Source organism: Falco rusticolus, chromosome 4, assembly GCF_015220075.1.
Source record: "Falco rusticolus isolate bFalRus1 chromosome 4, bFalRus1.pri, whole genome shotgun sequence".
NCBI lineage: Eukaryota > Metazoa > Chordata > Aves > Falconiformes > Falconidae > Falco > Falco rusticolus.
In genome coordinates this window covers 76,387,627-76,408,350 of record NC_051190.1, presented here as the reverse complement: position 1 = coordinate 76,408,350, position 20,724 = coordinate 76,387,627, and the positions used below count along the sequence as shown (strand labels likewise).

The window sequence follows — 20,724 nt, the reverse complement described above, 5'->3', positions numbered from 1 at the left end:
ATGAACTTAAAAATTTCAGAAGCAAGATTTTTAACTTTCTGCCCCAATAAATTCTGTCTGCAGCTCTTGAGGAAAACTACTGAAATTTTTCCCATGAACTATGCAAACAATATAGCATGTTTTTTCTTTTTCTTCCTTATATTTATGTTGCTATGTTAGTCATGTTAATCTATGCTTATGCATGAGAATGTCAATCATATAATCAGATGTTTTTCATTTTTCCAAAATTGTTTTATTTGATTCTAAAACTTTCATTCCCACAGTACTGGCTCACTTTCCAAAAAAGTACTTGTCATACATGCTAAACTTCTCCTGTATGAGGTGTTCTCTCTCCCCATGGAGGAAATATATTTTATTTCCATTTTAAAAGATAAAAGGTAGTATTTCATATGTAGTTTGTGAGCATACAGTTGTGGTTATGCTTGCAGTCCATCATGGCAGTGTCATGCAGTTTACTTCACAGCCTATAACTCACCACAGGAAAGCTCTCTCTTAGCCAGACTATACATACAACCTTACCCATGATAAGAAAACTGCTGATCCCAACAAGGAAAAAAATTATGCCTATCCTTTAAGACCAAACCATTTAGTGATTTGACATAAAAGGTAAAAATATACAAAAAATATTACACTGGAATATTACAAAGTGTACAGCCCCCCTTCCATCCCATCATTCAAAAGGCTGCAAACACAGAATTGTCTGTATACCCCTAGCATTGCCATGCAGCTCAGACCTGTCTTTCCATCTCTTCTGCATCCTCCAGCTAGTTTTCAGCACTTGAGAAGACTATGCACTCATGTTCCTGGCCCAGCTGGTCTCAACTCTCTACCTTCATGCACAGGCTCCCAACTCAAAACCATTTCTTTCCCTTACTCCTGATCCCAGCGCATACTCTCAAAAATCTCCACCAAGTCCCAAGCTACTGTTTTGCCCACATCAGGAAGTCTCCTCCCTGCTGCCCGGAGTCACAGGAACAGGCAGCATAAAGCCCAGATCCAACAGGAACCCAGAGAGTGATCCCGAGAAAACTAACTAACTAACTAACTAAATGAACAAATGGAAGTGGAAAAGACAGTCCCTACAATTCAGATCTACTTGGAGAGAAAACAGACATGTCTAACAGACTAGGGCATGTCTAATGTTCTTGCCTTAGATTACATTCCTGAAAGATGATGAGGCCATTTTCACAACCTGTTGGACTTTGTGACCGGGCAGATACATCACTGCTACAATGCAGACATGCAGGTAAAGGAAAGAGCAGAATGTTTAACAGCTCATGTGACTGCCAGTAGTGCCTTGGTCAGCCCTAACTTGTGGAACACATCATTTGGAAAAACAATTCCTTTCCAGCATCAACAAGGAATTCGGAAGCAACCCAAGGCTATGGACCGAACTGCCTCAGTGAGATTACACGCAGCTTCCACGCAGAGACACAGCACTAAAGCTGTGAAGCACGCTCAGCTGTTAAACTGTCACACTGCCAGACAGCTCAGGTGCAGCTCCAGCAGCTTCTCATTCATGAGCTGATCTCAATGCAGGGGCAAGATTTTACATGGTCATTCAAAACTAGCAAGGACAAAAATGCCACCTGCATACTAAATCCCTGTCACAATAGTGTTCCTTAGATGGTAACATGCTACCAGGACCACAGTAAGAGCTAATCCTGACTGACCTTTGCAGTTCTTCATTACTAGGCTTCATAGTTTTTTTCTGAAAAGCCTCCTGGCTTAATTTCACTTTCCTCAGAAAGAGTACCAATTTTTCATATCTAATTTTGCTGTCTACTGAAGAAGAGTCCAGAACCATAAAGAACCTATGTCTGCCCTCCACCTGCTAGCGCTAAGAAATTTTTTGTCAATAACATAAGTGCTCTTTCCATGTCAAGCCTTGCCCTGAATCCAGACCTTGCAGATGAATATTGTGTAAATACCATGAGCACCTGACTTAAGAGCCCAGTAAGGAATAGGAAACCAGATACAAGACTTTAATCAGCCTTTTCAGATGTGTGCAGAACAGACCTCCACAGTGCTGTCCGGCCTATTGCATATTTAAGAGAAGGAAGGAAAGAGTCACTCACTGAACAAGAATGGTTATGACGGGTATCAGATACTGATTACTCTATTAAACCAAATTATGAAAGAGCACAGCATCGTTTGAACATGTTGTGACCGTATTTACTTCACATCATCCAGTGCTCACTGTCAAGCGAGCAGTTTTCTCCTGTAACAATCACTAATCCTAAATAGCACTTACACTTACCAGTGCCTCATACTCCCAGTCCTAAGCCAGACTCTCTTGTAAGTAGAAAAGCATGATATGCATCTTCCTTCTCCCCATCAATCACCTGTTCTCTGCTTTGAACTTCTCCAGAATGTTTCTCAGAACGAGAACTATTTGCATTTCACATGCAAACAAAATTTTAAAAATTCTAAATATATATATATAATCTATGACCTATTATATGGATGTTTATATAAGCACAATTAGAAGCAACAAAAATATGAACCCTCCAACACCTGTAGCTCCATTTAAATTAAGCAAATGTGGGGAATATGGTTACTGAGAAGGACGCTGGCCTTGCTTAATTTCTTTCAAGTGGAGATATTCGGTTTGTCTGGACACGTTATTAACTATGAACTTTATCAAACACCGAGGGAGCTTCATGTGCAAGCTAGGGATTATGATAGTGAATCCATGAACGCTACCAAGGAGAATCTTCAAGCCAGTTGAGTTAAAATTAGCCTGCTCACAAGGCTGGACCTCTAGAATACAGAACCAGCCAGAATATAAAAGCTCTGCTACGTTCAATTAAACAACTCCTCCTCACAATTAAAAACATAATAAAATACATTCTATAATTTTGGCCTATATTAGGGATAGATACTAATTTCTTCCAAGCCTTCAAAACTATGTTCAACTCTTTCCTGTTTAAAGTCATTGAGACTGCTTTTGCAGGTTGACTGAGAATTTACCCTTATTACTCAAAATGAGAAGATAAAAGGCTGCTTGATGTGAGAACAGGACTCAAACACAATTCCATAGTATATCTACTGTTGCAGGGCACTCAAAGAAAATTTTCTTTATGAAAGAAAAATCATAAAATAAGTATTTGCCACTGTATACGTAAATTTTAAATTAGTAACTATACCTAAATATTCTCCTCTTCTGAAAGCAGTAACTCTGACAAGTGCATTTTCAAAAGTGATTTATCATGGAAGATTAAACAAAATATAAACAGAAAGAATAACCCAACTAGAGAAACTCTAAGCAGATTTATCCTTTCTCTGACTATATGAGTAAACAAAACCAGCTATCTTAGTCACAACACGCTCCTCAGAAGTTTCTACAACTCTTCTATGCTTCTGCAGAGGTAAGCCAAGCCTAAACCAGTCAGTACCTTTGACCTGTTCTCAAGAGTAAGACCATAGTCCTTGTCCTCACAAACTGCCATCTATGAAGGATTGGTTAGACAGAGTCATATAGATGCTATTGTTCAATAAAAATCCATGCAATATACCCTCCGGCAATCTCCTAGTGCTCCCAGTTTATGGCCAGTCATGCTAAGACTGTTTCCAGTCTTTTAATGGACTGTACTGCAGCTAATTTCGCACATGCAAACATATGAATTTAGGATAATTTGCTTGAAAATCAAGGATTGGACAAAGGTCCACAAGCATTTACACTTCTTGCTTTGAAGAATTTGGAACAAGTAGCAGAATACATAAATATTCATGATTTCACATAAAAATAAGAATTAGAAGCATCCAGGAGTTATTCTTCTAGATGCTTGATTTAAATACAGCAATTTTCAGGTTTCTCATTATTTCTCAAAAATTTGTAAAGGCAGCCTTCATTCATAAGAAGAGGTTTTTGTTTAATTCTTACTAGGCAGAGAAGGAAAAAAAGAAAGAAATCAATCATATCACTGTCTTCTAGCTTCATTTTTTGAATACCAAGCAGGTCTTGCACAGAATTTACGCAATATGATAAATGGAATTTTTTAGAAATTAAAATTGTTGGAATTAAATTTACATCTTAAATAATCTTATCCTTGCTTTTCGGTGAATCTATTACAGTTATTACAGTGTTACTAACTTTTACTGTTAGGACTACACTTGTGAAATCAGGAGTTTAAATGCTATAGTGCTCATTTTATGGCTCAGTTTCAGTTTTTCTGTTAAACTAGTGTCTTGGGAGTACATGTGAATTACATCAGTGTCACAGTAAACTTTATCATATATTAAAATCCAGCTGAACCAGACAGTGTCTTGCACAAAACAATGCAAGTTCAAAGTTCGCTTTGCTTTGAGCAGGGAAGACAAAACGACCTGCACAGGTCCCCTTAAATCTCATTTTTTGATTCTATACTACAAACACAAACAAAGCTTTGACCATGACCAACACTGCAATGGAAAGTTTTTCAGTAAGCAGTTTAATTCCAGGAATTAAAACCTTTATCACAGCACTTTGCTGTTTCCTATGCTAACAACAAAATCACAGAATAAGTAGCAGTTCATTAAATGTGACATAGAACTCATTTCATGCTATGAAGTTGATACTTATAGCTCGCTAATTTTCAGTATGATTGAACAAGTCGTACATATGAACACTTAATTCTATCTTTCCAAAAGCACATTAGGGCAATTACTTAAGTGTTGTTATTGATAATTTATAAAACTATCAATATAATGTATTTCACCATGATTTACTGCTACTCTGTTATAACACTTCAGTAACCTATACCTCAGTAGTTCCTATTTCATGAAAGGTACTAAAGTAAGTCTTATGCTTTAAAAAATTTTAGGATTGTTTTTATCTAGAGATAATTATCTATTTGCATGTAGTTTATTCAAAATAAGCGGTGTATGTGTGTGTGTAATTAATTTTTTTTAAAAGTAATCCCCAAACACCAGTCCACTATAACTGAAAGAACAACTGCAAATTCTGAATTCAGTTCGGGGGCGGGGGGGGGGGGGGGGGGGGGGGGCGGGAAGCCTCAATCTCCAAGAGTCTCTCCTATAAACATTATAAACAAACAAACAACAAAATCCTGTTGTGAAAGCATTTCCTATTCCATTTTGCTCTTCAATCTCAAACTAGGCTAATGTTCAGAACATAAATAAGCAGAACATTTAACAGTATAAAGCAGACACACCTCTCAGAAATGCAGGACAATTATTTACAAGCTATGTAAAGTACATTTTAACATCTGTAACAGGCATTAATAATCACAATTACGTGACATACAATCTAGACGAAGTGCAGACTCCTACCCATAATCCATGTAGGACTTTTACTCTTTTGGATAAGCTTCGCTATTAAAACAGAAAGAGCTATATCTTCTAAATCCAGCTTCTCACTTCTACAGCTGCATTTGTGCCCTCAGATCAGAGTCCCTTGACCTAGTTAAGGTACTTCATAAGACTGCTGACATTAACCGGCACAATGAGAGAAAAATACTGGGACAGCCTTGTGTTCTCAAAATGATAAAAGCCAGATACATGTACAACAGTTAAGACCGCTCCTTTTACTGTTCCAGTCTGTGGGGTTTAATTGAGGGCACAATTTCAGCATTATCTCCTGAACTGCCTCCATGATTCCTTCTGACATACCCACCAATTCTACAGGAATTTCACTCTTTGGCTTTAGCACATATCACAGCTATTAAATCATTAAACACCGAATGAGACTTCCATGCATAGGTTTAATAATTACTACAGCATGAGCCAGACTTTGAGAAAAAGACAGACATTTGGTAAATATTTATAGTCCCTCTGATATCAAATTATACTTGTGAAATTCCCTTTTGTGTGCTTTATCGCTGCTTAGGTATTTTAAAAAGTGATTCAGTAGCTTAAATATATTTTAGTTGTGTACACTACAGCTAAGCCACGTCTCCATAAACTTAAACACTGACTGACAGAAGATTTAGTGGATTAGTAGTAAACATACCAAAACACTCTGGCACGTATTTAAAAAGTAATGCATTTAAAAACACTCATGTGACTGAATATACCACTTTATTAGGTTTAATGGCTCCTTTAGAAAGTTTTGCAGTGCAAATTATTTCTTTCTTTAGAATATCACAAGTAAACATGCTAAGGGGAACTATTTTTAAAATTACATCTGGAGCTGAGCAAGCAGTCTACTGTGATAATGCTTCCATGCAATAAACTCATTATGATACCTGCTTCATTTTACACATGCAAACATCACAACAAAATGAAAACAAAAGAAGGAAATGTAATTATCTGAAGTTATTTTATATGTAAAAATAAATATTATTAAGAACGGGCAATTCACTCAAAACTTCAGAATCTTTCTTCACACAGTGCATCTCAAAATTAAATATTTGAACACTTAATTTTAATTCAAATATACTTATAAAAACTCTCATCTGAAATAACTGTTTCAACAAATCCACATTTTTCTAATCTTTTTTTTAAGATTCCACACAAAATGGGAAGGACACTCTGAAGAAAGTATTTTCATTATTTTTTTTAATTTAAAGTAGTAAGACAATGGTAATTATCATAAATTTCATTCTTTTTAAGACTTAAAATCTATAATATATCTGATGTTTGAAAGAAATGTTGGATTTCAAATAAAGTGTAGGAAGCACAGTGTTCCAAGATGTGTTATTTACTTCTATTTCCAATTTTTTCCCCTTTCTTCTTATAATGTAACATAAAGGTTAGAAGTTTTATGCAAATCAGGCAAGGAGGAATAACTTCTAGCAGCAACCCTACAGCCCTTGTCCCTTGACAGAAGCCTCTTGTTCAGAAAGAAAACAGCAAACCTATCTGATTCAAATGAACAGGAGTTTTGCTGTATCTTAATATTGTAAATTTCACGCTCTGCCAAACACAAGTATCTTGGGTTAGTGAGGAAATAAAGTACGTCTTCAGACATTTTATATTGATTTAGAATATGTCCATCAAAATGTACTTAGGAGGACTCAGACAACAGACAAAGGTTTTGTGCTTCTGTCCTAAAAACACAAACTGGAACAACAATAAATGAAAATCAAAATTGTACCTTAAATGTTTGCCTTTTCCTTTAAGGGTATCAAGAAAAATGTGACTGTATCTTATGATGGAGTCACTAGTGGAGATGACACACAACATTCAGGAAACTGGATTTCCTGAAAATCACGACGACAGATCTACAACAGATTCATTCCCTATTGTTTCAGTCACCTTTCCTAGTACACAACCCAGTATCCCAATCTACTAAACTTAATCTGCAGTGAAAATTTCAACATTGATCAAAAATTCTGAAATTTCACGCTGGTCCTATATTACAAGGAAAAATCCTCAGATTTTGTAGTCATCTACCATAGCTGACTTCCAACCCAGCAATAAGCACTGTTTAAAATAATATCGCTTATATCTGTATTAATGGCACATACACATATTAATTAAAAAATGAACCCTATACTGAAGACTACAAAAATCCAGTGAGTACTTCAAGTCCTTACTGCAGGCTATAAGCAACAATGCTGAAGGCACTGGGTCAAGACCACAGAGGTATTGACACACAAATTAACAGCTTAAGCACAAGAAAAGTTATCTCCAAATATCAGAAGTTTTGTTTCCAGAAGAATTTCTTACCAGAAGACACAGCTGCTGCCTCATCTTGGTCATGATTCTCATGCCACTGCATTGTCCGGTAGTAACTGAGCATGACTTCCCAGAGGGCTTTGCAAAGATCAGCAAGGCATGGAATGTAGCTGTCTGATGTAATATGCTACAGAAAAACAAAATCATATTGTGAAACTTAACAATCGTGTTCATTTTTTGCAGAGGCAAAACAAACCATACAAAAATATCCATGTTCATACTGCTGAGGTGCCTGACATCCATCAGTTTCCTTTTCAAAAGTATTTGAGAGCCGACAGATGCCTGACTTTAGTCAACTAATCAAACACTGTCTAGAAGTGCAAAGGTCATTTGTAAATGCCCCCGCCCACCAATTGGCCCATATGTTATCCAGCTTTTACATTTATGGAACAGCAAGGCAGGCACAGAAGTCAAGCCATACAGTCTAACGGTCAGTACATCTCACTTAAAGAGGGATGCAGCCACCCCTGTGACATGCAGACACTGTGTCAGTTCAATGATAGAGATACTTGTCCTTCAGCAGCACATAGAAACAGTCCTGGCTGGTGCCCCATTGGATTGAATGCTGTATAAAGAAGCAGTTTAAAAACAAACAAACCAACTTAGATGGCAGCTGTCCTACCACCCCAATCCACCCTGCTCCAAAGAGCCAATTGTGATTTTAAATATTCATTAGGTGAAGAATACCAATTTTATCAGAGAGATAGATATCCAGTAGAAATATCTAAGATGAGACTGTCAGGTAAAGGGATGAACTCGAGAAGGGGTCTTGATTGGTAAAGAAAAGACTAAAATATACTGCTTCTCTGAGTGGCCATGGCAAGTCACCCCTATCTCACTTGCTGTGAAGAAGTACAGTCTCACAGCTTACAAACAAGGGCAAAGTCCAGCTGCACAAATGTGATTTCAATTCCATTATTATTTAAACATTCTCAGAGAAGTCTGAAAATTAATTCTTCAAACTTACAATGTTGTAGACAACAGTTTAAACTTTCTCATTGCTGCTTCAGTGTCCACAGTTGACTTCCACAAGGCTAATTAGCTTTTACCATGTGGGTACTGCCTACTAACCCAAAAATGCATATGCATGACGATTCAAAAGTTTTGGCATTACAGTTACAACAAAACTTTTCAAAAATAGTAACAGCTCCTGCAACAGTGATGTCAACATAACTACCAAAATAATAACCAGGGACTCTACATAGAGCAAACCCTTTACCAAAGCAATTAATTCCCTCTGAACTTCACCCTCATCCATCGATGTAACTGTGGCTTTCTAAACCCTGAGTGTCCTTCCTGAGCAATGAACTGCAACAAAACTTTTATCAGCTTGAGTATTATATTTGTCAGAGAATAAACATTAGACTGGATAGATTTTTTCACAAATACAGATGCATCACTTACACCCCTCCTATTTTTCAACTTTCAGGTAAAAAAAAAATATATATATAAACTCCCTACCTTTATTTTCTACTTAATCATGTTCACTTGCTTCCTAAGCTTAAATAATGTTCCTGGCAGTAGCACATAATGCCCAAGCCATATTCTCCTATACTCTGCTTATGAGGAAGGACTCACAAAAACTGTTCTTCAGCAATAGATGTCACTAGCAAAAGTACCTGGAGGCCTCATATTAATCGTTATGTCTTTCTGGTTTGTTTGGGCTTTTTTAAATGAATGTTTTGATTCTGTTCCCTATCAAACCAGAGATGCCTCAAGGATATAAATTAGGCATCCTGGACACATAAACATCAAAAAAAGAGAAAGTCAACTTCTTGGTGCATAAAAAAAAGTAACAACACTTTTTTTTTTTTCTAAAACATCCTTTAGTTGAAGTGTTGACATACATTAGTGACTGCATTATTGAAACACTTTAATCTCAGATACTACAGACCTTTGCTAACAATGGAACAAAATAGAGTAATAAGTTTATCATTTAAACAATAAGTTGTGATGCCATTTCAACAACTGTTTCACAATTTTCTCTGCCAAGTCACCAGGCAAGGTTACTTGTACTGTATTTCAGGGCTTTTAGTAGCTATAAAATCTAAACTTTGGCTGTGCAGATCACTATACTTGGAAGACATACTGGTTTCCAGGTGGCCAGGAAGATAGGATCACTTACTAAATACCAAGATAATTCCATTTAGGCTAAGGAAATAAACAACTGAATTTCTTTGAACTTATGCTAGAATAGAAAAAAATCAAAACTTGATGATTAAGCAGCTGAACTCTCCCCTGCTCCAGTAGTATTTAAGAGGAGAAAGGATGTAAGAGTTACAGCATGGCTTATTGCTATGAAAATAAATGCTGAACAAGGGAACAGTGACTCAGAGTGCACAGGCACAGAATTTACATATATGCCTAAGACTTACTGAAAACAATACCACTTTTTTAAAAACCCACATCATCATAAAATCCAGTATCTTTTCCAGAAAACAAACAAAAAAATCAAAACAAAATAACACTATAGTGCCCTACTACCCATATAAGTGGAAATGAGCTAAAAGAATTCATTTAGAAAGATTTTTAGAAACACACAACAAGAAATGTGCCCCAAAAGGAAAGCTAATTTCATATAACTTCCATTGTTTAACTAGAGCAAGTACTCCGTAAGTACTCATACATTAAGAGCTTCCTGGCTTAACAGTGTAGACAGACTGAAGAGGGTTCTCACTGGAACTAGACACAGAGAAAGAAGGCTCGTATTTTAGTCTTAAACAATTTATTCCCTGACAACTGAACACAAGAGATGAAAATCTCTTGGTATTTTTTCCACAGGAAGGTAGAAATGGAATTGCTATGATAATCCAGCTTATTCAGTGCTCTGATTTCACAACTGCACTGCAACAGGTAACAACAAACACTGAACAGCCTGGTTTGTAACAAGAGACCAAAATTTCCCTTCTGCAGCCTGTCCGTAAACACCTAACTGTTACTAAGAAAGTAATGAAAAATGAAAAACATCAGTAAATTACAGCAGTATTCATAGTACATTACAGTCACAAAGTTTGAGTACCTCCCTTTATACAGACTGACAGATTCACATAACTAAGAAGCATCTCATGAGAGTTTTGCAGAAGGAAAACCAAACAGAAATGATGAGGTAATTATTTTGCAACCATGCAAAGCCACTCTCTCTTTGTGTTACAAAATGCGGTATTTCCAGTGATCTGAAAGATCCTGCTGCACTGTAAAGGGTAAGGATCAACACCAGCACACAACTGCACTTTAGAAGATGTCAGAGGGAGCAGTAGTAGTTTGTGGGTGTAAATAAATGGGCTTCGTATCATAAACACTAGCACAGAATGAGAAATGAACTGAAGAGCATACAGGATTATAAAGCTCAGAAAAGTGCATTAGAAACTAAGAAGTGAAAACAAAACCACCCTCTGAAGACTTAAATCAGAAATATGATAGGGTTGCAGTCCAGGGAACAGAAATTAGGGTTTACTGGCTTTCTTCAACTAGAATCCATTTCAGTGAAGTACAAAAACCACCCATCTGGAACCTTACTCATTCTGTTCATTAATACTTCTGTCAATTTCTCCCAATAAATTAATTTGCCATAATCTACTTTCACTCATATGAAGGCTCTTATTTTACGTAAACCTTTTAAGTCAAAGGGGCACTTCCTTCAAATGAAAAGGTTTTCAAAGCAGATGTGTTGTTTACTAGTTGAAGCTACACAATCCCAAGAGATTTGAGAAGTGAAAGAGCAGAAAATGGATCAGAATATGAACTTTAATCTCCTTGTCACTATACTTTGATTTCATCGATTGCAACTGATAGGGTGTGTCCTTGAGTTGATGAAGTATGTTGCGGGCTTAGCCTGTGACTGAAACAAACATTCTGATGAACATTCAAGATAAAAACATAATTTCAAGTTTTAAATCAATGTTAGAACCACCTAAAATATCTCACACTCTTCCTCCCCACCGCCAAAGTTTTACAAAAAATTTTGGGTGCAACAGTAAATTACAAGTGAAAGAATTAAAAAGAGTGAACTAAAAATACTACTCAGAATACAGTAATTAATTCTAATTTTTAAATTATACATTTGTAAAAAATTAAACAAAATATATACATGCAAGAAACTGAATCTAAGATTTATACCAGAGGAAAATACATGGTTATTCCCAGTCCATGATCTGCCCATCATCAGGCTTTTGCATCTCAATATTACAGCTACAGCTGCCCCTTATCTTGAGACCAAAAGCGCACTGAATCTGACACAAAGTTAGGAGTAATGGGAAGACTCCAATTAAGTTAGTATCTTTACAAGAATCCTTATTGAAATGCAGTAGTAGATAATGTGAATACTACTTAAATGCACTGGAATGAAGTTCAATGAAAGCTAATAGTGATTCCAGTAACTAGCGTATTATACTGACAACGTGGGAGTTTTGAAATGTTGGTCTCCTGGTTTTATCCTACAATTTCCTTCTTTACATGTATTTAGATTATTTAGATGATCTGTACACTAACTCCAAAGTACTAAGAATTGGCACAATTAAAATCAGCACCAAGTTGTGAATAACTAATCTCTCAATTAGCCTATGAGTTGTATTAAGAAACTATAGTAGCTGCAGGGTTATTTTAATAACTGAGTCCCTACTTAGATAAGGTACACTTATAACCATGGAAAAATTCAGATTAAAAAAAATATACATATATGCAAGAATTACATACTGTGCAGAGGTCTTTGTACTGTAACTTCTGAAACTTGGTGTCTGTGTTTCCTGCACACAGCTCCACATATCCAAGGACTACTTGAAACACAGTGTTGTGAATGGCTTGAGTGAAGTGCATATGTAACTGGTCCATTGCTGTCTGAAAGAACAGGAATAACAAATAGTAAAATTCCATCTGTCACATCACTATCTTTTAATGTAAGTCTTTTTCAGTACTGAACACAGGAGATTGTAAACATGGCCTCCAATCTTCGTTTCAAAAATATCTAACATAAGACTTGGAAATATTACAATGTGGTAATGTTTACAATGGTAAAGAGTTCAAGTATTGCCAGTAAAATCAGTTTCCTTTGCCATTATCCCTCTGTAACCCACCAGGTTTTTGACATCACCACTAGTAAATATTAAATTTACATGTATATATTTAATTATAGAGTTTACTCATTCATTCATTTACTCTCCCAAACACTGATGAACATATCAAAAAGAAATGAGTTGAGATCAGTGCTACTCTTCCTACTGGGAACACTTTCAACTAAAATAATTCCTTTGCAATTAATAAAACTAAAATCACAATTGCAAGGTCTTCAATTCATCCACTTGGCAAACTGAGTTCTTCCTTGAAGAATATAAAGTAGGATTAAGTGTTACAGAAAGGCATGCACATCATATCAATAAATTTCTTACAAAAGCCCTCTTTGCAATAAAAAAAGACGTTTGTTTAACAAAACTTACTTTTTTCCAGAAAAACAAGTATCAATACATGTACTAAACATTAATTACTATATGTCATAATCACACCTGAGTTTCAGGTCAGGCTGCTTCCTGAGTTAGTTATCCCATTGATCCTTTGTTAATAAACTCTACATAACATCAGTCCATTTCAGAAATTGAATTCTCTCACTGTTTCAAGATAACCTAATAACCAGTATACAAGCTATATAAGAATTGGTAAAAAAATTATTTGATATGCCAGAATGAAGTTACCCGATCCTGCACATTTGAAAATGTTCAGTTTCAGTACTTGCTGTTTGACACTTTGCTACTGACAAGGTGAGAACTCAAGCACCCCATAAGAAATGAACAAGCAATTCTGCTTCAACCCTATTGCAAATAAATAACCTTCTGCAGCTAGTCCTAACTTGAATTAGTCAAAGAAAACTGAATGACAATTGAAAATATGAAAAATACTGAAGACATTGAAGGTTCTTGTAATTTCGTTTATTGAGAACAGGTCAAAACGGGAGATACTTCAATAATGATGCAACTGAACTCTTTCCAGGACAGGTTCAAAATATAGACTTCAACAGTAATAAAAAGAAAGTCAAAATTAAGTCACTATCATGAGAACAGAGCAAGCAAAACCACGCAGTAACAAAACCCACTTTTGTTTGGTTCAGATGATCAGAGTGCTGAAGCACCTCTCCTATGAATTCCTTGTTTTGCTTTGCTTGCACACACGGCTTTTGCTTTACTTATTGAACTGTCTTTATCTCAACCCACGAGTTTTCTCACTTCTACTTTTCCAGTTCTCTCCCCCATCACACCAGGGGGGAGTGAGCAAATGGCTCTGTGGGGCTTAGCGGCTGGCCAGGGCTAAACCACGACAGTTAGGAAAATGACTTTCTGTGACAGTACTCAAAGCTTCACGCTGTTACACCACTCACTGTTCATCGAGACTTACTCAGAAGATGAATACTAACCTGTGTTTTTCCAAGCAGCCTGTAAGCCTGCTGAACCTTTGTATAATGACCGATATCAAAATTCTTGCATATTTTGGAGAGTGCTACGTCCAATTGTTCCTATATAAATTAAGGGGAGGGAAAACGCGTTAAGCACTAAATAAAACCAGGCCAAGTAATGCATTATTTCAACAACACCAAGTGAGGAAAACATGTTTATTTAAAAAAATCAGATAAATATGCTTGTAAAATAGCCAAGACTGTACATTACCTGTCTATTCTGAGGTATTCAAATGTATCTTCTCACAGACTAAAGTACTTCAGTCTGAAATTTCTGTCAGCCAAACAGTGCCACCATTTCCAAGAACAAGCACAGTAAAAAATGTACTACTTTCCTGAAGTTAAATTCAAAGTGATGTTTACTTTGAGAAGGTCTAGCACCCCACTATGGGAGAGCTGTGATTTCTAATTTGGTCTACTTCCACTCCTAAAAAAAACCTAGAACTGGGGAAAAAATTATGAAAATACTCCACAGGTGTTTCAGCTCAAGCAATTCAATTATAAACTTCTTAACCCTCCTGCCATCTGTTAAATGGAATCAACATTGTCTGACTTAAAAGTTCATTGTGAAATAAGTAATTTAGAGAGTACTATACTAGCACAATGATCAGTACAATCGGAGAAAAATAAAAAGAAAGCACACACACACACACACAATTACTAGTTCTGCCGTGTGTTCTGCCATGTTTGAGCATACTGAACAGCTCTGCAATAAATGAAGTTCATCTATTATGTGCATTGAATAAAAAAACTAGAATAGGATGAAATACTTAACAATTAACTAATAAAGCTTCCAAGAATTTGATCATGCAGTTTAATAACATAATTCTCACTTAGACACTGTAATATTTTCAGAGATACACAGTCTAACTCTAGTTACTTTTAGTGAAAAATGCAAGAAAAGAAAACATGAAATCAGTACCATACGATATCATACACAGCTAGCAGATACTTTCCTCTCCTTGCTAGTCACTAAACCACAGGAGATGGTTGTTTAGCACCTAAGTACTTTTAATTACTCACTCCACTGGAAAATTTTCATTCATTACTTCATTAGCCACAAAATACTTACGGATTTTAATCCTAGATATTTGGGGGGGTGAGGGGTGGGGGTGGTGTTGCTGTTGGGTCTGCGTGTGTGTGGTGGGTAGATGTTTTATTTTGTTGGGGGTTTTAAGCAGATTAATATTTTCTTTAAGCACAAAAAGGGAGACTGGAATATAATCAAAATCTGCATTTTTTCCTAAGCAAAATGGTAAAAGGACAAGTAACCTAAAGATTCAGAACTTCTTTAAAAGGTTACTCAGCAATTTTAATTCCAGCCATATACCAATTTAAAATATTTTTTCCTTCTTTTATCTCATGCAGAACTGCTGTATAAAGACAGAAACAGATATATCAAACTGCCCATGAACAGAGCTCTTAAACACAGAGCACTTCAATCTTTTCTCTGCATTTTTCAATGGTTCCTTCTGCTATAGCCACCTTGCATTTTATTTGTAACATAGTATAAAAAAGCGATGTTAAAACCTAAATTACAAGAAAGAAGAAAAAAACACAGGACAAAGGAAGGGACATAAGCAGAAGCACTCAACTATTGAGAAAACTCATTAAAATATTTATTAGCAGAGTAAGATTCTGTATTAATTAGAGCACGTATTTCACGGGAACAATCTATGAAGCCCAGGATGACTTACACTTCTTCCAGTGGAAAATAAGATACTTTCACAGGAGGAAAATAAGATATTTCTGTAAATTCACAAGCAATAAATAAAACCCTTGAATATGATTATTTAGCTAGCTGTGAATTGCTTTCACCAACCAACATGGCACATTTTACCAGATTTTCGTATGAGTAGAATTTGTTCTGCAAAGTTGTTACTGGAAAGAGGTAAAGATGAATGTCTCCTTTTAAGGAGCACCAATGTTCACTCACAAGGAAAAAATGGCAAGTAAATGAAAGCAATAGGAATACAAGATGAATGATGGGGGGGTGGAGGGAGACAGAGAGAAGGAGGAGTTTAACGACTGGCCTATGTGAGAACGAGAAGAAAACAGTCATTTCATTAGCTCTTTTGAACCGGACGTGCTCTGAATATACCACATATCAGTGAAAGGGGGCATGGGGGGTTGCAAGAAAGTGAAAGTACAAATGCATAAATGAAGGAAATTTAACAAAGTTAAACAATTAAGGGAATTAAATAACAAGGTAGTGTAATACTTGCACTAACCTGACTTTCTAAAGAACATGACCAGAGACATAGAGAGCTGCTGGGACAGCAAGTTCAGTTTGCAGCTATGCATTACATGTCTAGGCATAACATGCACTACATATACATTATACATATCTACACTACTAGACTTCTTAGAAAAAGTTTGCCAAGTTCCAGCTCAAAATTGCCTAGTAATTTAGTTAAAAAGAATTCCTACTGTTCATGAACTTTTTTTTGCCACCAGTTCCCAGCAAGACATTTACCACTTTACATTCTTTGCAATACTATCTACCAGCTTAAACTGATCTTAGCTGCATCTTTCCCAGCTACTCAAGTCTTACTTCCTACGGCTTACTACTGGCCCTATTCAGCAGTTTCCAGTTTGCGGACCTCAAATTTCCAGTGACACTGTGATCTCTTGTGTAGCTTACCCAAACCTACTGGCATGCTGCTAATTTACTTTTTCACAACTGTCTAGGAGCAGTCTAAAAAATTCACAGCAGATCATGGATTAAAAACCACCATGTGTCTTTATCATACAGGGAGCATACCTTTGCTCCAGTACGTCAAATGTTTTGTGCCTATTTTATTTGACTGCTCTACCACTTGAAGTGAGCAAAACTTGTGAGCTGGGCTCATAAGTTTGTTAACATATTACAAGTGTTTAGGTTGACTGCAGCACAAAAATCTGCATGAATAGCAATGACAATAGCATTCCAAAGATAGTATTTGAAAGAAATATACATATTCTGTAATTGCTAATAACATTACATTAGAAAGCTCTAGTACCTAGAGGTTAAATATTGACATATACTAAACATCAACATATTAATTCTTACCTCTATTTGTTCCAAGGTGTCTTGCAGTTTTGAATTCAACTCACTATTAATGAAAGAAAAAAAATGTTTAAAATAAAACTACTGATCATACTAACATTTCACACCAAGTTTCTTGTTTCCAAAAAAACACAGTTGCCTGCTACTGAATGACAAGATGGTAATTTATCTTAAATCATTAACCTGCTGTGTCAGACTAGGATCACCGCGCTACTGTTACTAGCTTAGTAGTAAGAAAGGCTCACACTGCAGGCATTTGCAGTATTCCTAACACCTCAAATTAAAATATATGTTGCAGCAGTACATTATCCTGGGTTTATAACGCAACAGTGTTAAGAGAGCCCAGACAATATCCCATCCTGCTAGGATTTAGCCAAGTATTCAAAGGTATTCCCAAGCAACTGGCATTCTAAATGTTTTTCTTTGGCACTGTGATCTACAGAAGAACATACCCAGAAAGGTCAGGGCTGTCAAGCCTTTGCAAACTATGGTAAAGTAACTTTTATTTGTTGCTCGGGAGCCCCTTATAGAAACACCATAGGAAAAAAGAACTTAAGCCTACAAAACCTTTGGAAACTCTTTCCAAGACCATAATTATACTTCTCTGAGCTATATTTTGTATAGAAAGATAAAAAAAAAAATAGTTACCATAAGGGAAACTATTTAGGACAAAAAAGGCAAAACTACTCCTTTCCAATGCTCAGCTTTAAAAATTTCAGAACACCAGCCAGAAAAATAAGACACAAAATATGACTACTATCTTTTTGTTTGGAAGGGTTGAAGCAACTAAGAAATAGGCAGGATATTCTCTTCAAGCATGGAAAGCACAGAGTTTTCATGGAATAATCACCATACCTGATTTTAGACAACTTCTGTGCTCTGAGTCTTCTCCTAAGGGGCCTACATTAACTATCAAAAGATAGGTTAGCTTCCCTACCTAGTTCTCTCCACTTAAATGATACACTTACCACTCCTCCTTTTTTGGTTCTGTTAGATAACCCGGATACAACACCCTCCAAAGAAAGGTTTAAATAGAAAAAACTGCATCAGAAAGAGCTGGCATTAAACACTAATCAAGTAGCCGGTATTTCTTTATTGCTTCTCCACATGCAACAAGCCTTCAAACAAAAAATCCTCCATAACCATTTTACATTATTACATGTCCTGCTGGAGTTTATAAGCATTTCCTGTTACTCCAGTTCTTTTAGCTATCAAGACATTACAGTAAGAACCTTGCTCCTTCTTTCCACCTTTAGAACTAGGTACAGCATAGCCCATCACCCTCTGTGTATAACCATAGTTAGATTTACATATGGAAATTAACTGGTCTAATATATAGAAGCTGCTGACATTAGCAAAAAAACGATGCAACGCACAGGTAAGTGTCTGCACAGACCGAACAAATTAAGTAATTGTACCACTGTAAGTCCTATGAAAATTCAAAGCCCCTAATGGTAGCATGTGCCATATAAACAGAAGACTATGATTCCTTTCAAACAAATGTCACGAACATGCTGTTGCTAATCTAGCATTTCTTTACCGTTTCTAATCAAATTTAAAAATTATTTTTCACCTTAGTCGGGCAATTTACATGCTCACATGCATAAAGAACTTGCTCAACTACTGCAATGTAGGGCTGATAAACTTCCTAGGCTCAAGAGATCTTTTCTGGATTACTGCAGGTCATTACATTTGACCAATTTCATCTGTATACCAGCACAGATTCTCATGAAAACTAGTTCTTTGTTTCCACTATGCTTAATGCCAGGCACATCTCAGCTTGCAATCACCTGCTGACATAGGAGGCATGGGCAGCTCAGGGACCTGAGCCCTCATGTCACAATTCCCCGCAAATACCCCAAGATCAGGGCCATTCCTAAACAGCGTACATTTCTTTAGGTTTGGGACAGAAGGATGGGGAAGAATTCAAAAGATCTTGTTCCATATTGAACACAACCAAGGTAAAATTGTCACATGTTTCTTATCCCTACTATTTAGCTTAAGTCCTGTGACAGCACTGTCTACCCCTTCAAGCGAGGGCTCAAGCACCAATACAGACATTCATGGTTTATTTATTCAAACAAACTATGATATATGGAGGTGTTTGCAAGGATATAGTCTACATTTATGTTAATTTAGGAAAAGAAGGTGCAATCACAAAATTTCATAAGAAAAGTAACTTTGTCCAAGTATTGAAGTGAAAATGTAGAAATGCAGTGTCCAGATAAATCTGTATGCATGTTCTAAGCCAGAATTATAAAGGTAGTGCTTGGACATAATGGCTACATGATGATTATGAAAGCCCATTTACCATAATTGAGAATTTAATTGAAGGCATCCATTTCATTCATAAAAAACTTATTAGAAGGGGTTAGGGCTTTTTTGCATCCCCATCCATACAAATCGAAAGTAGCACATTCTCAGAAGGCACTTCACTGCAACATAACAAAAGTAACGTTTCAACCGAAATGCAAAAGACAAGAGCCATCTTATTATCTGACACTACATTTTGCTACGGGTTTTTCAAGCAAGTCTACTCACATCAGAACCGATCAACAAGCAGAAGGCACAAGACTTTGATTTGTATTTTTTAAACAAAAACGAATCACATAATGCAAGCATTCCCTAGGAAGAAGACAATGGAGAACAAAACCAATAGACATCCAGCCTATTATTTCAAAGAAGAACGTGCAGCCACTCTTAAAATCAAAGAAGTCTTAGCAGGGAAGCTGAAGTTCTTGCCTCTTCAGATTACGTATACACTAAAATAAAATAAAAAAATTATATGGTTCATAGGAAGGTTTAAATCCCCTGCTGGTTAAGAGCTACACCCAATTCCTACCACCATCTAGCAAGAAAAATATGAAGAATGATTGTACAAAGGCAGGCACTGATTCTTGTCATGTGGACAGCAGACAAAGGGATACTGCAAAAATTTCATGGTAGGATACAGAAGTGATGCCTCATATAAGCACGTTAAAAATGCCAGCACATGTCTTTTCCTTTACTAGCCGTTTCTTACCACACTCCTGAATAAAAATGCAAAATACCTATTTATTCATTTAGCCCAACTCCCTGGTAGTAAGACGTTATTCCATACAATACACATTCTGTCAGACTTATGCTAGTAAAACAGTACACAGAGACTGAAACGTATGCACTGGGGCTGGGATTTGCAGCTAAAATGTCCTTCTGCCCTCACAATGCAAACAAAAACAAGCTCAAAAAACTCCCTCAGGATAAAGAAGCAGTGCTGATTTTTCCTGTCATCCTTTCTTCCAAGAAAACTGTCTTCTCAGATGCAAGGGTATCCATTTGACTGCAACAACAAAGTAAATTTTCACAGCTGTTTGTCACATATCTTGTCAGTATGCTATCAGATTTTAAAAACTATGACTTTTGCAGTTAAATATTCCAAATGGTGAAAATGTGAACTGCTAGTTTAGTTCCAAATTTTGCTATGCTGGACACAGTGTAGTGGTTTCAGAGTTGATCTCCACAATAAAAGCTTGAAGTGATTCAACACCAAACAGAAACTTCCATATCATTTATACAAAACAGAATTTAAGTCAAAGAAACTGTGTAATTTAAGCTAAATCTTGAAAGAGCAAGGTTT

The 20,724-nt window shown here is 36.3% G+C and overlaps 1 protein-coding gene across 3 annotated transcripts in view; it reads right to left on the bottom strand.

Moving 5' to 3' along the window:
• The window catches only part of VPS50 (VPS50 subunit of EARP/GARPII complex), a 93,423-nt gene that overhangs the window by 49,233 nt on the left and 23,466 nt on the right, over nt 1–20,724 (bottom strand). For all 3 annotated transcript variants that reach the window (XM_037383888.1, XM_037383890.1, XM_037383889.1), the window contains exons 10-13: nt 17,112–17,154; nt 14,021–14,119; nt 12,316–12,456; nt 7,615–7,750 (exon numbers count right to left, since the gene is read on the bottom strand). In XM_037383888.1, the coding sequence (XP_037239785.1) occupies nt 7,615–7,750; nt 12,316–12,456; nt 14,021–14,119; nt 17,112–17,154 (419 nt within the window). The remainder of the gene's footprint in view (nt 1–7,614; nt 7,751–12,315; nt 12,457–14,020; nt 14,120–17,111; nt 17,155–20,724) is intronic.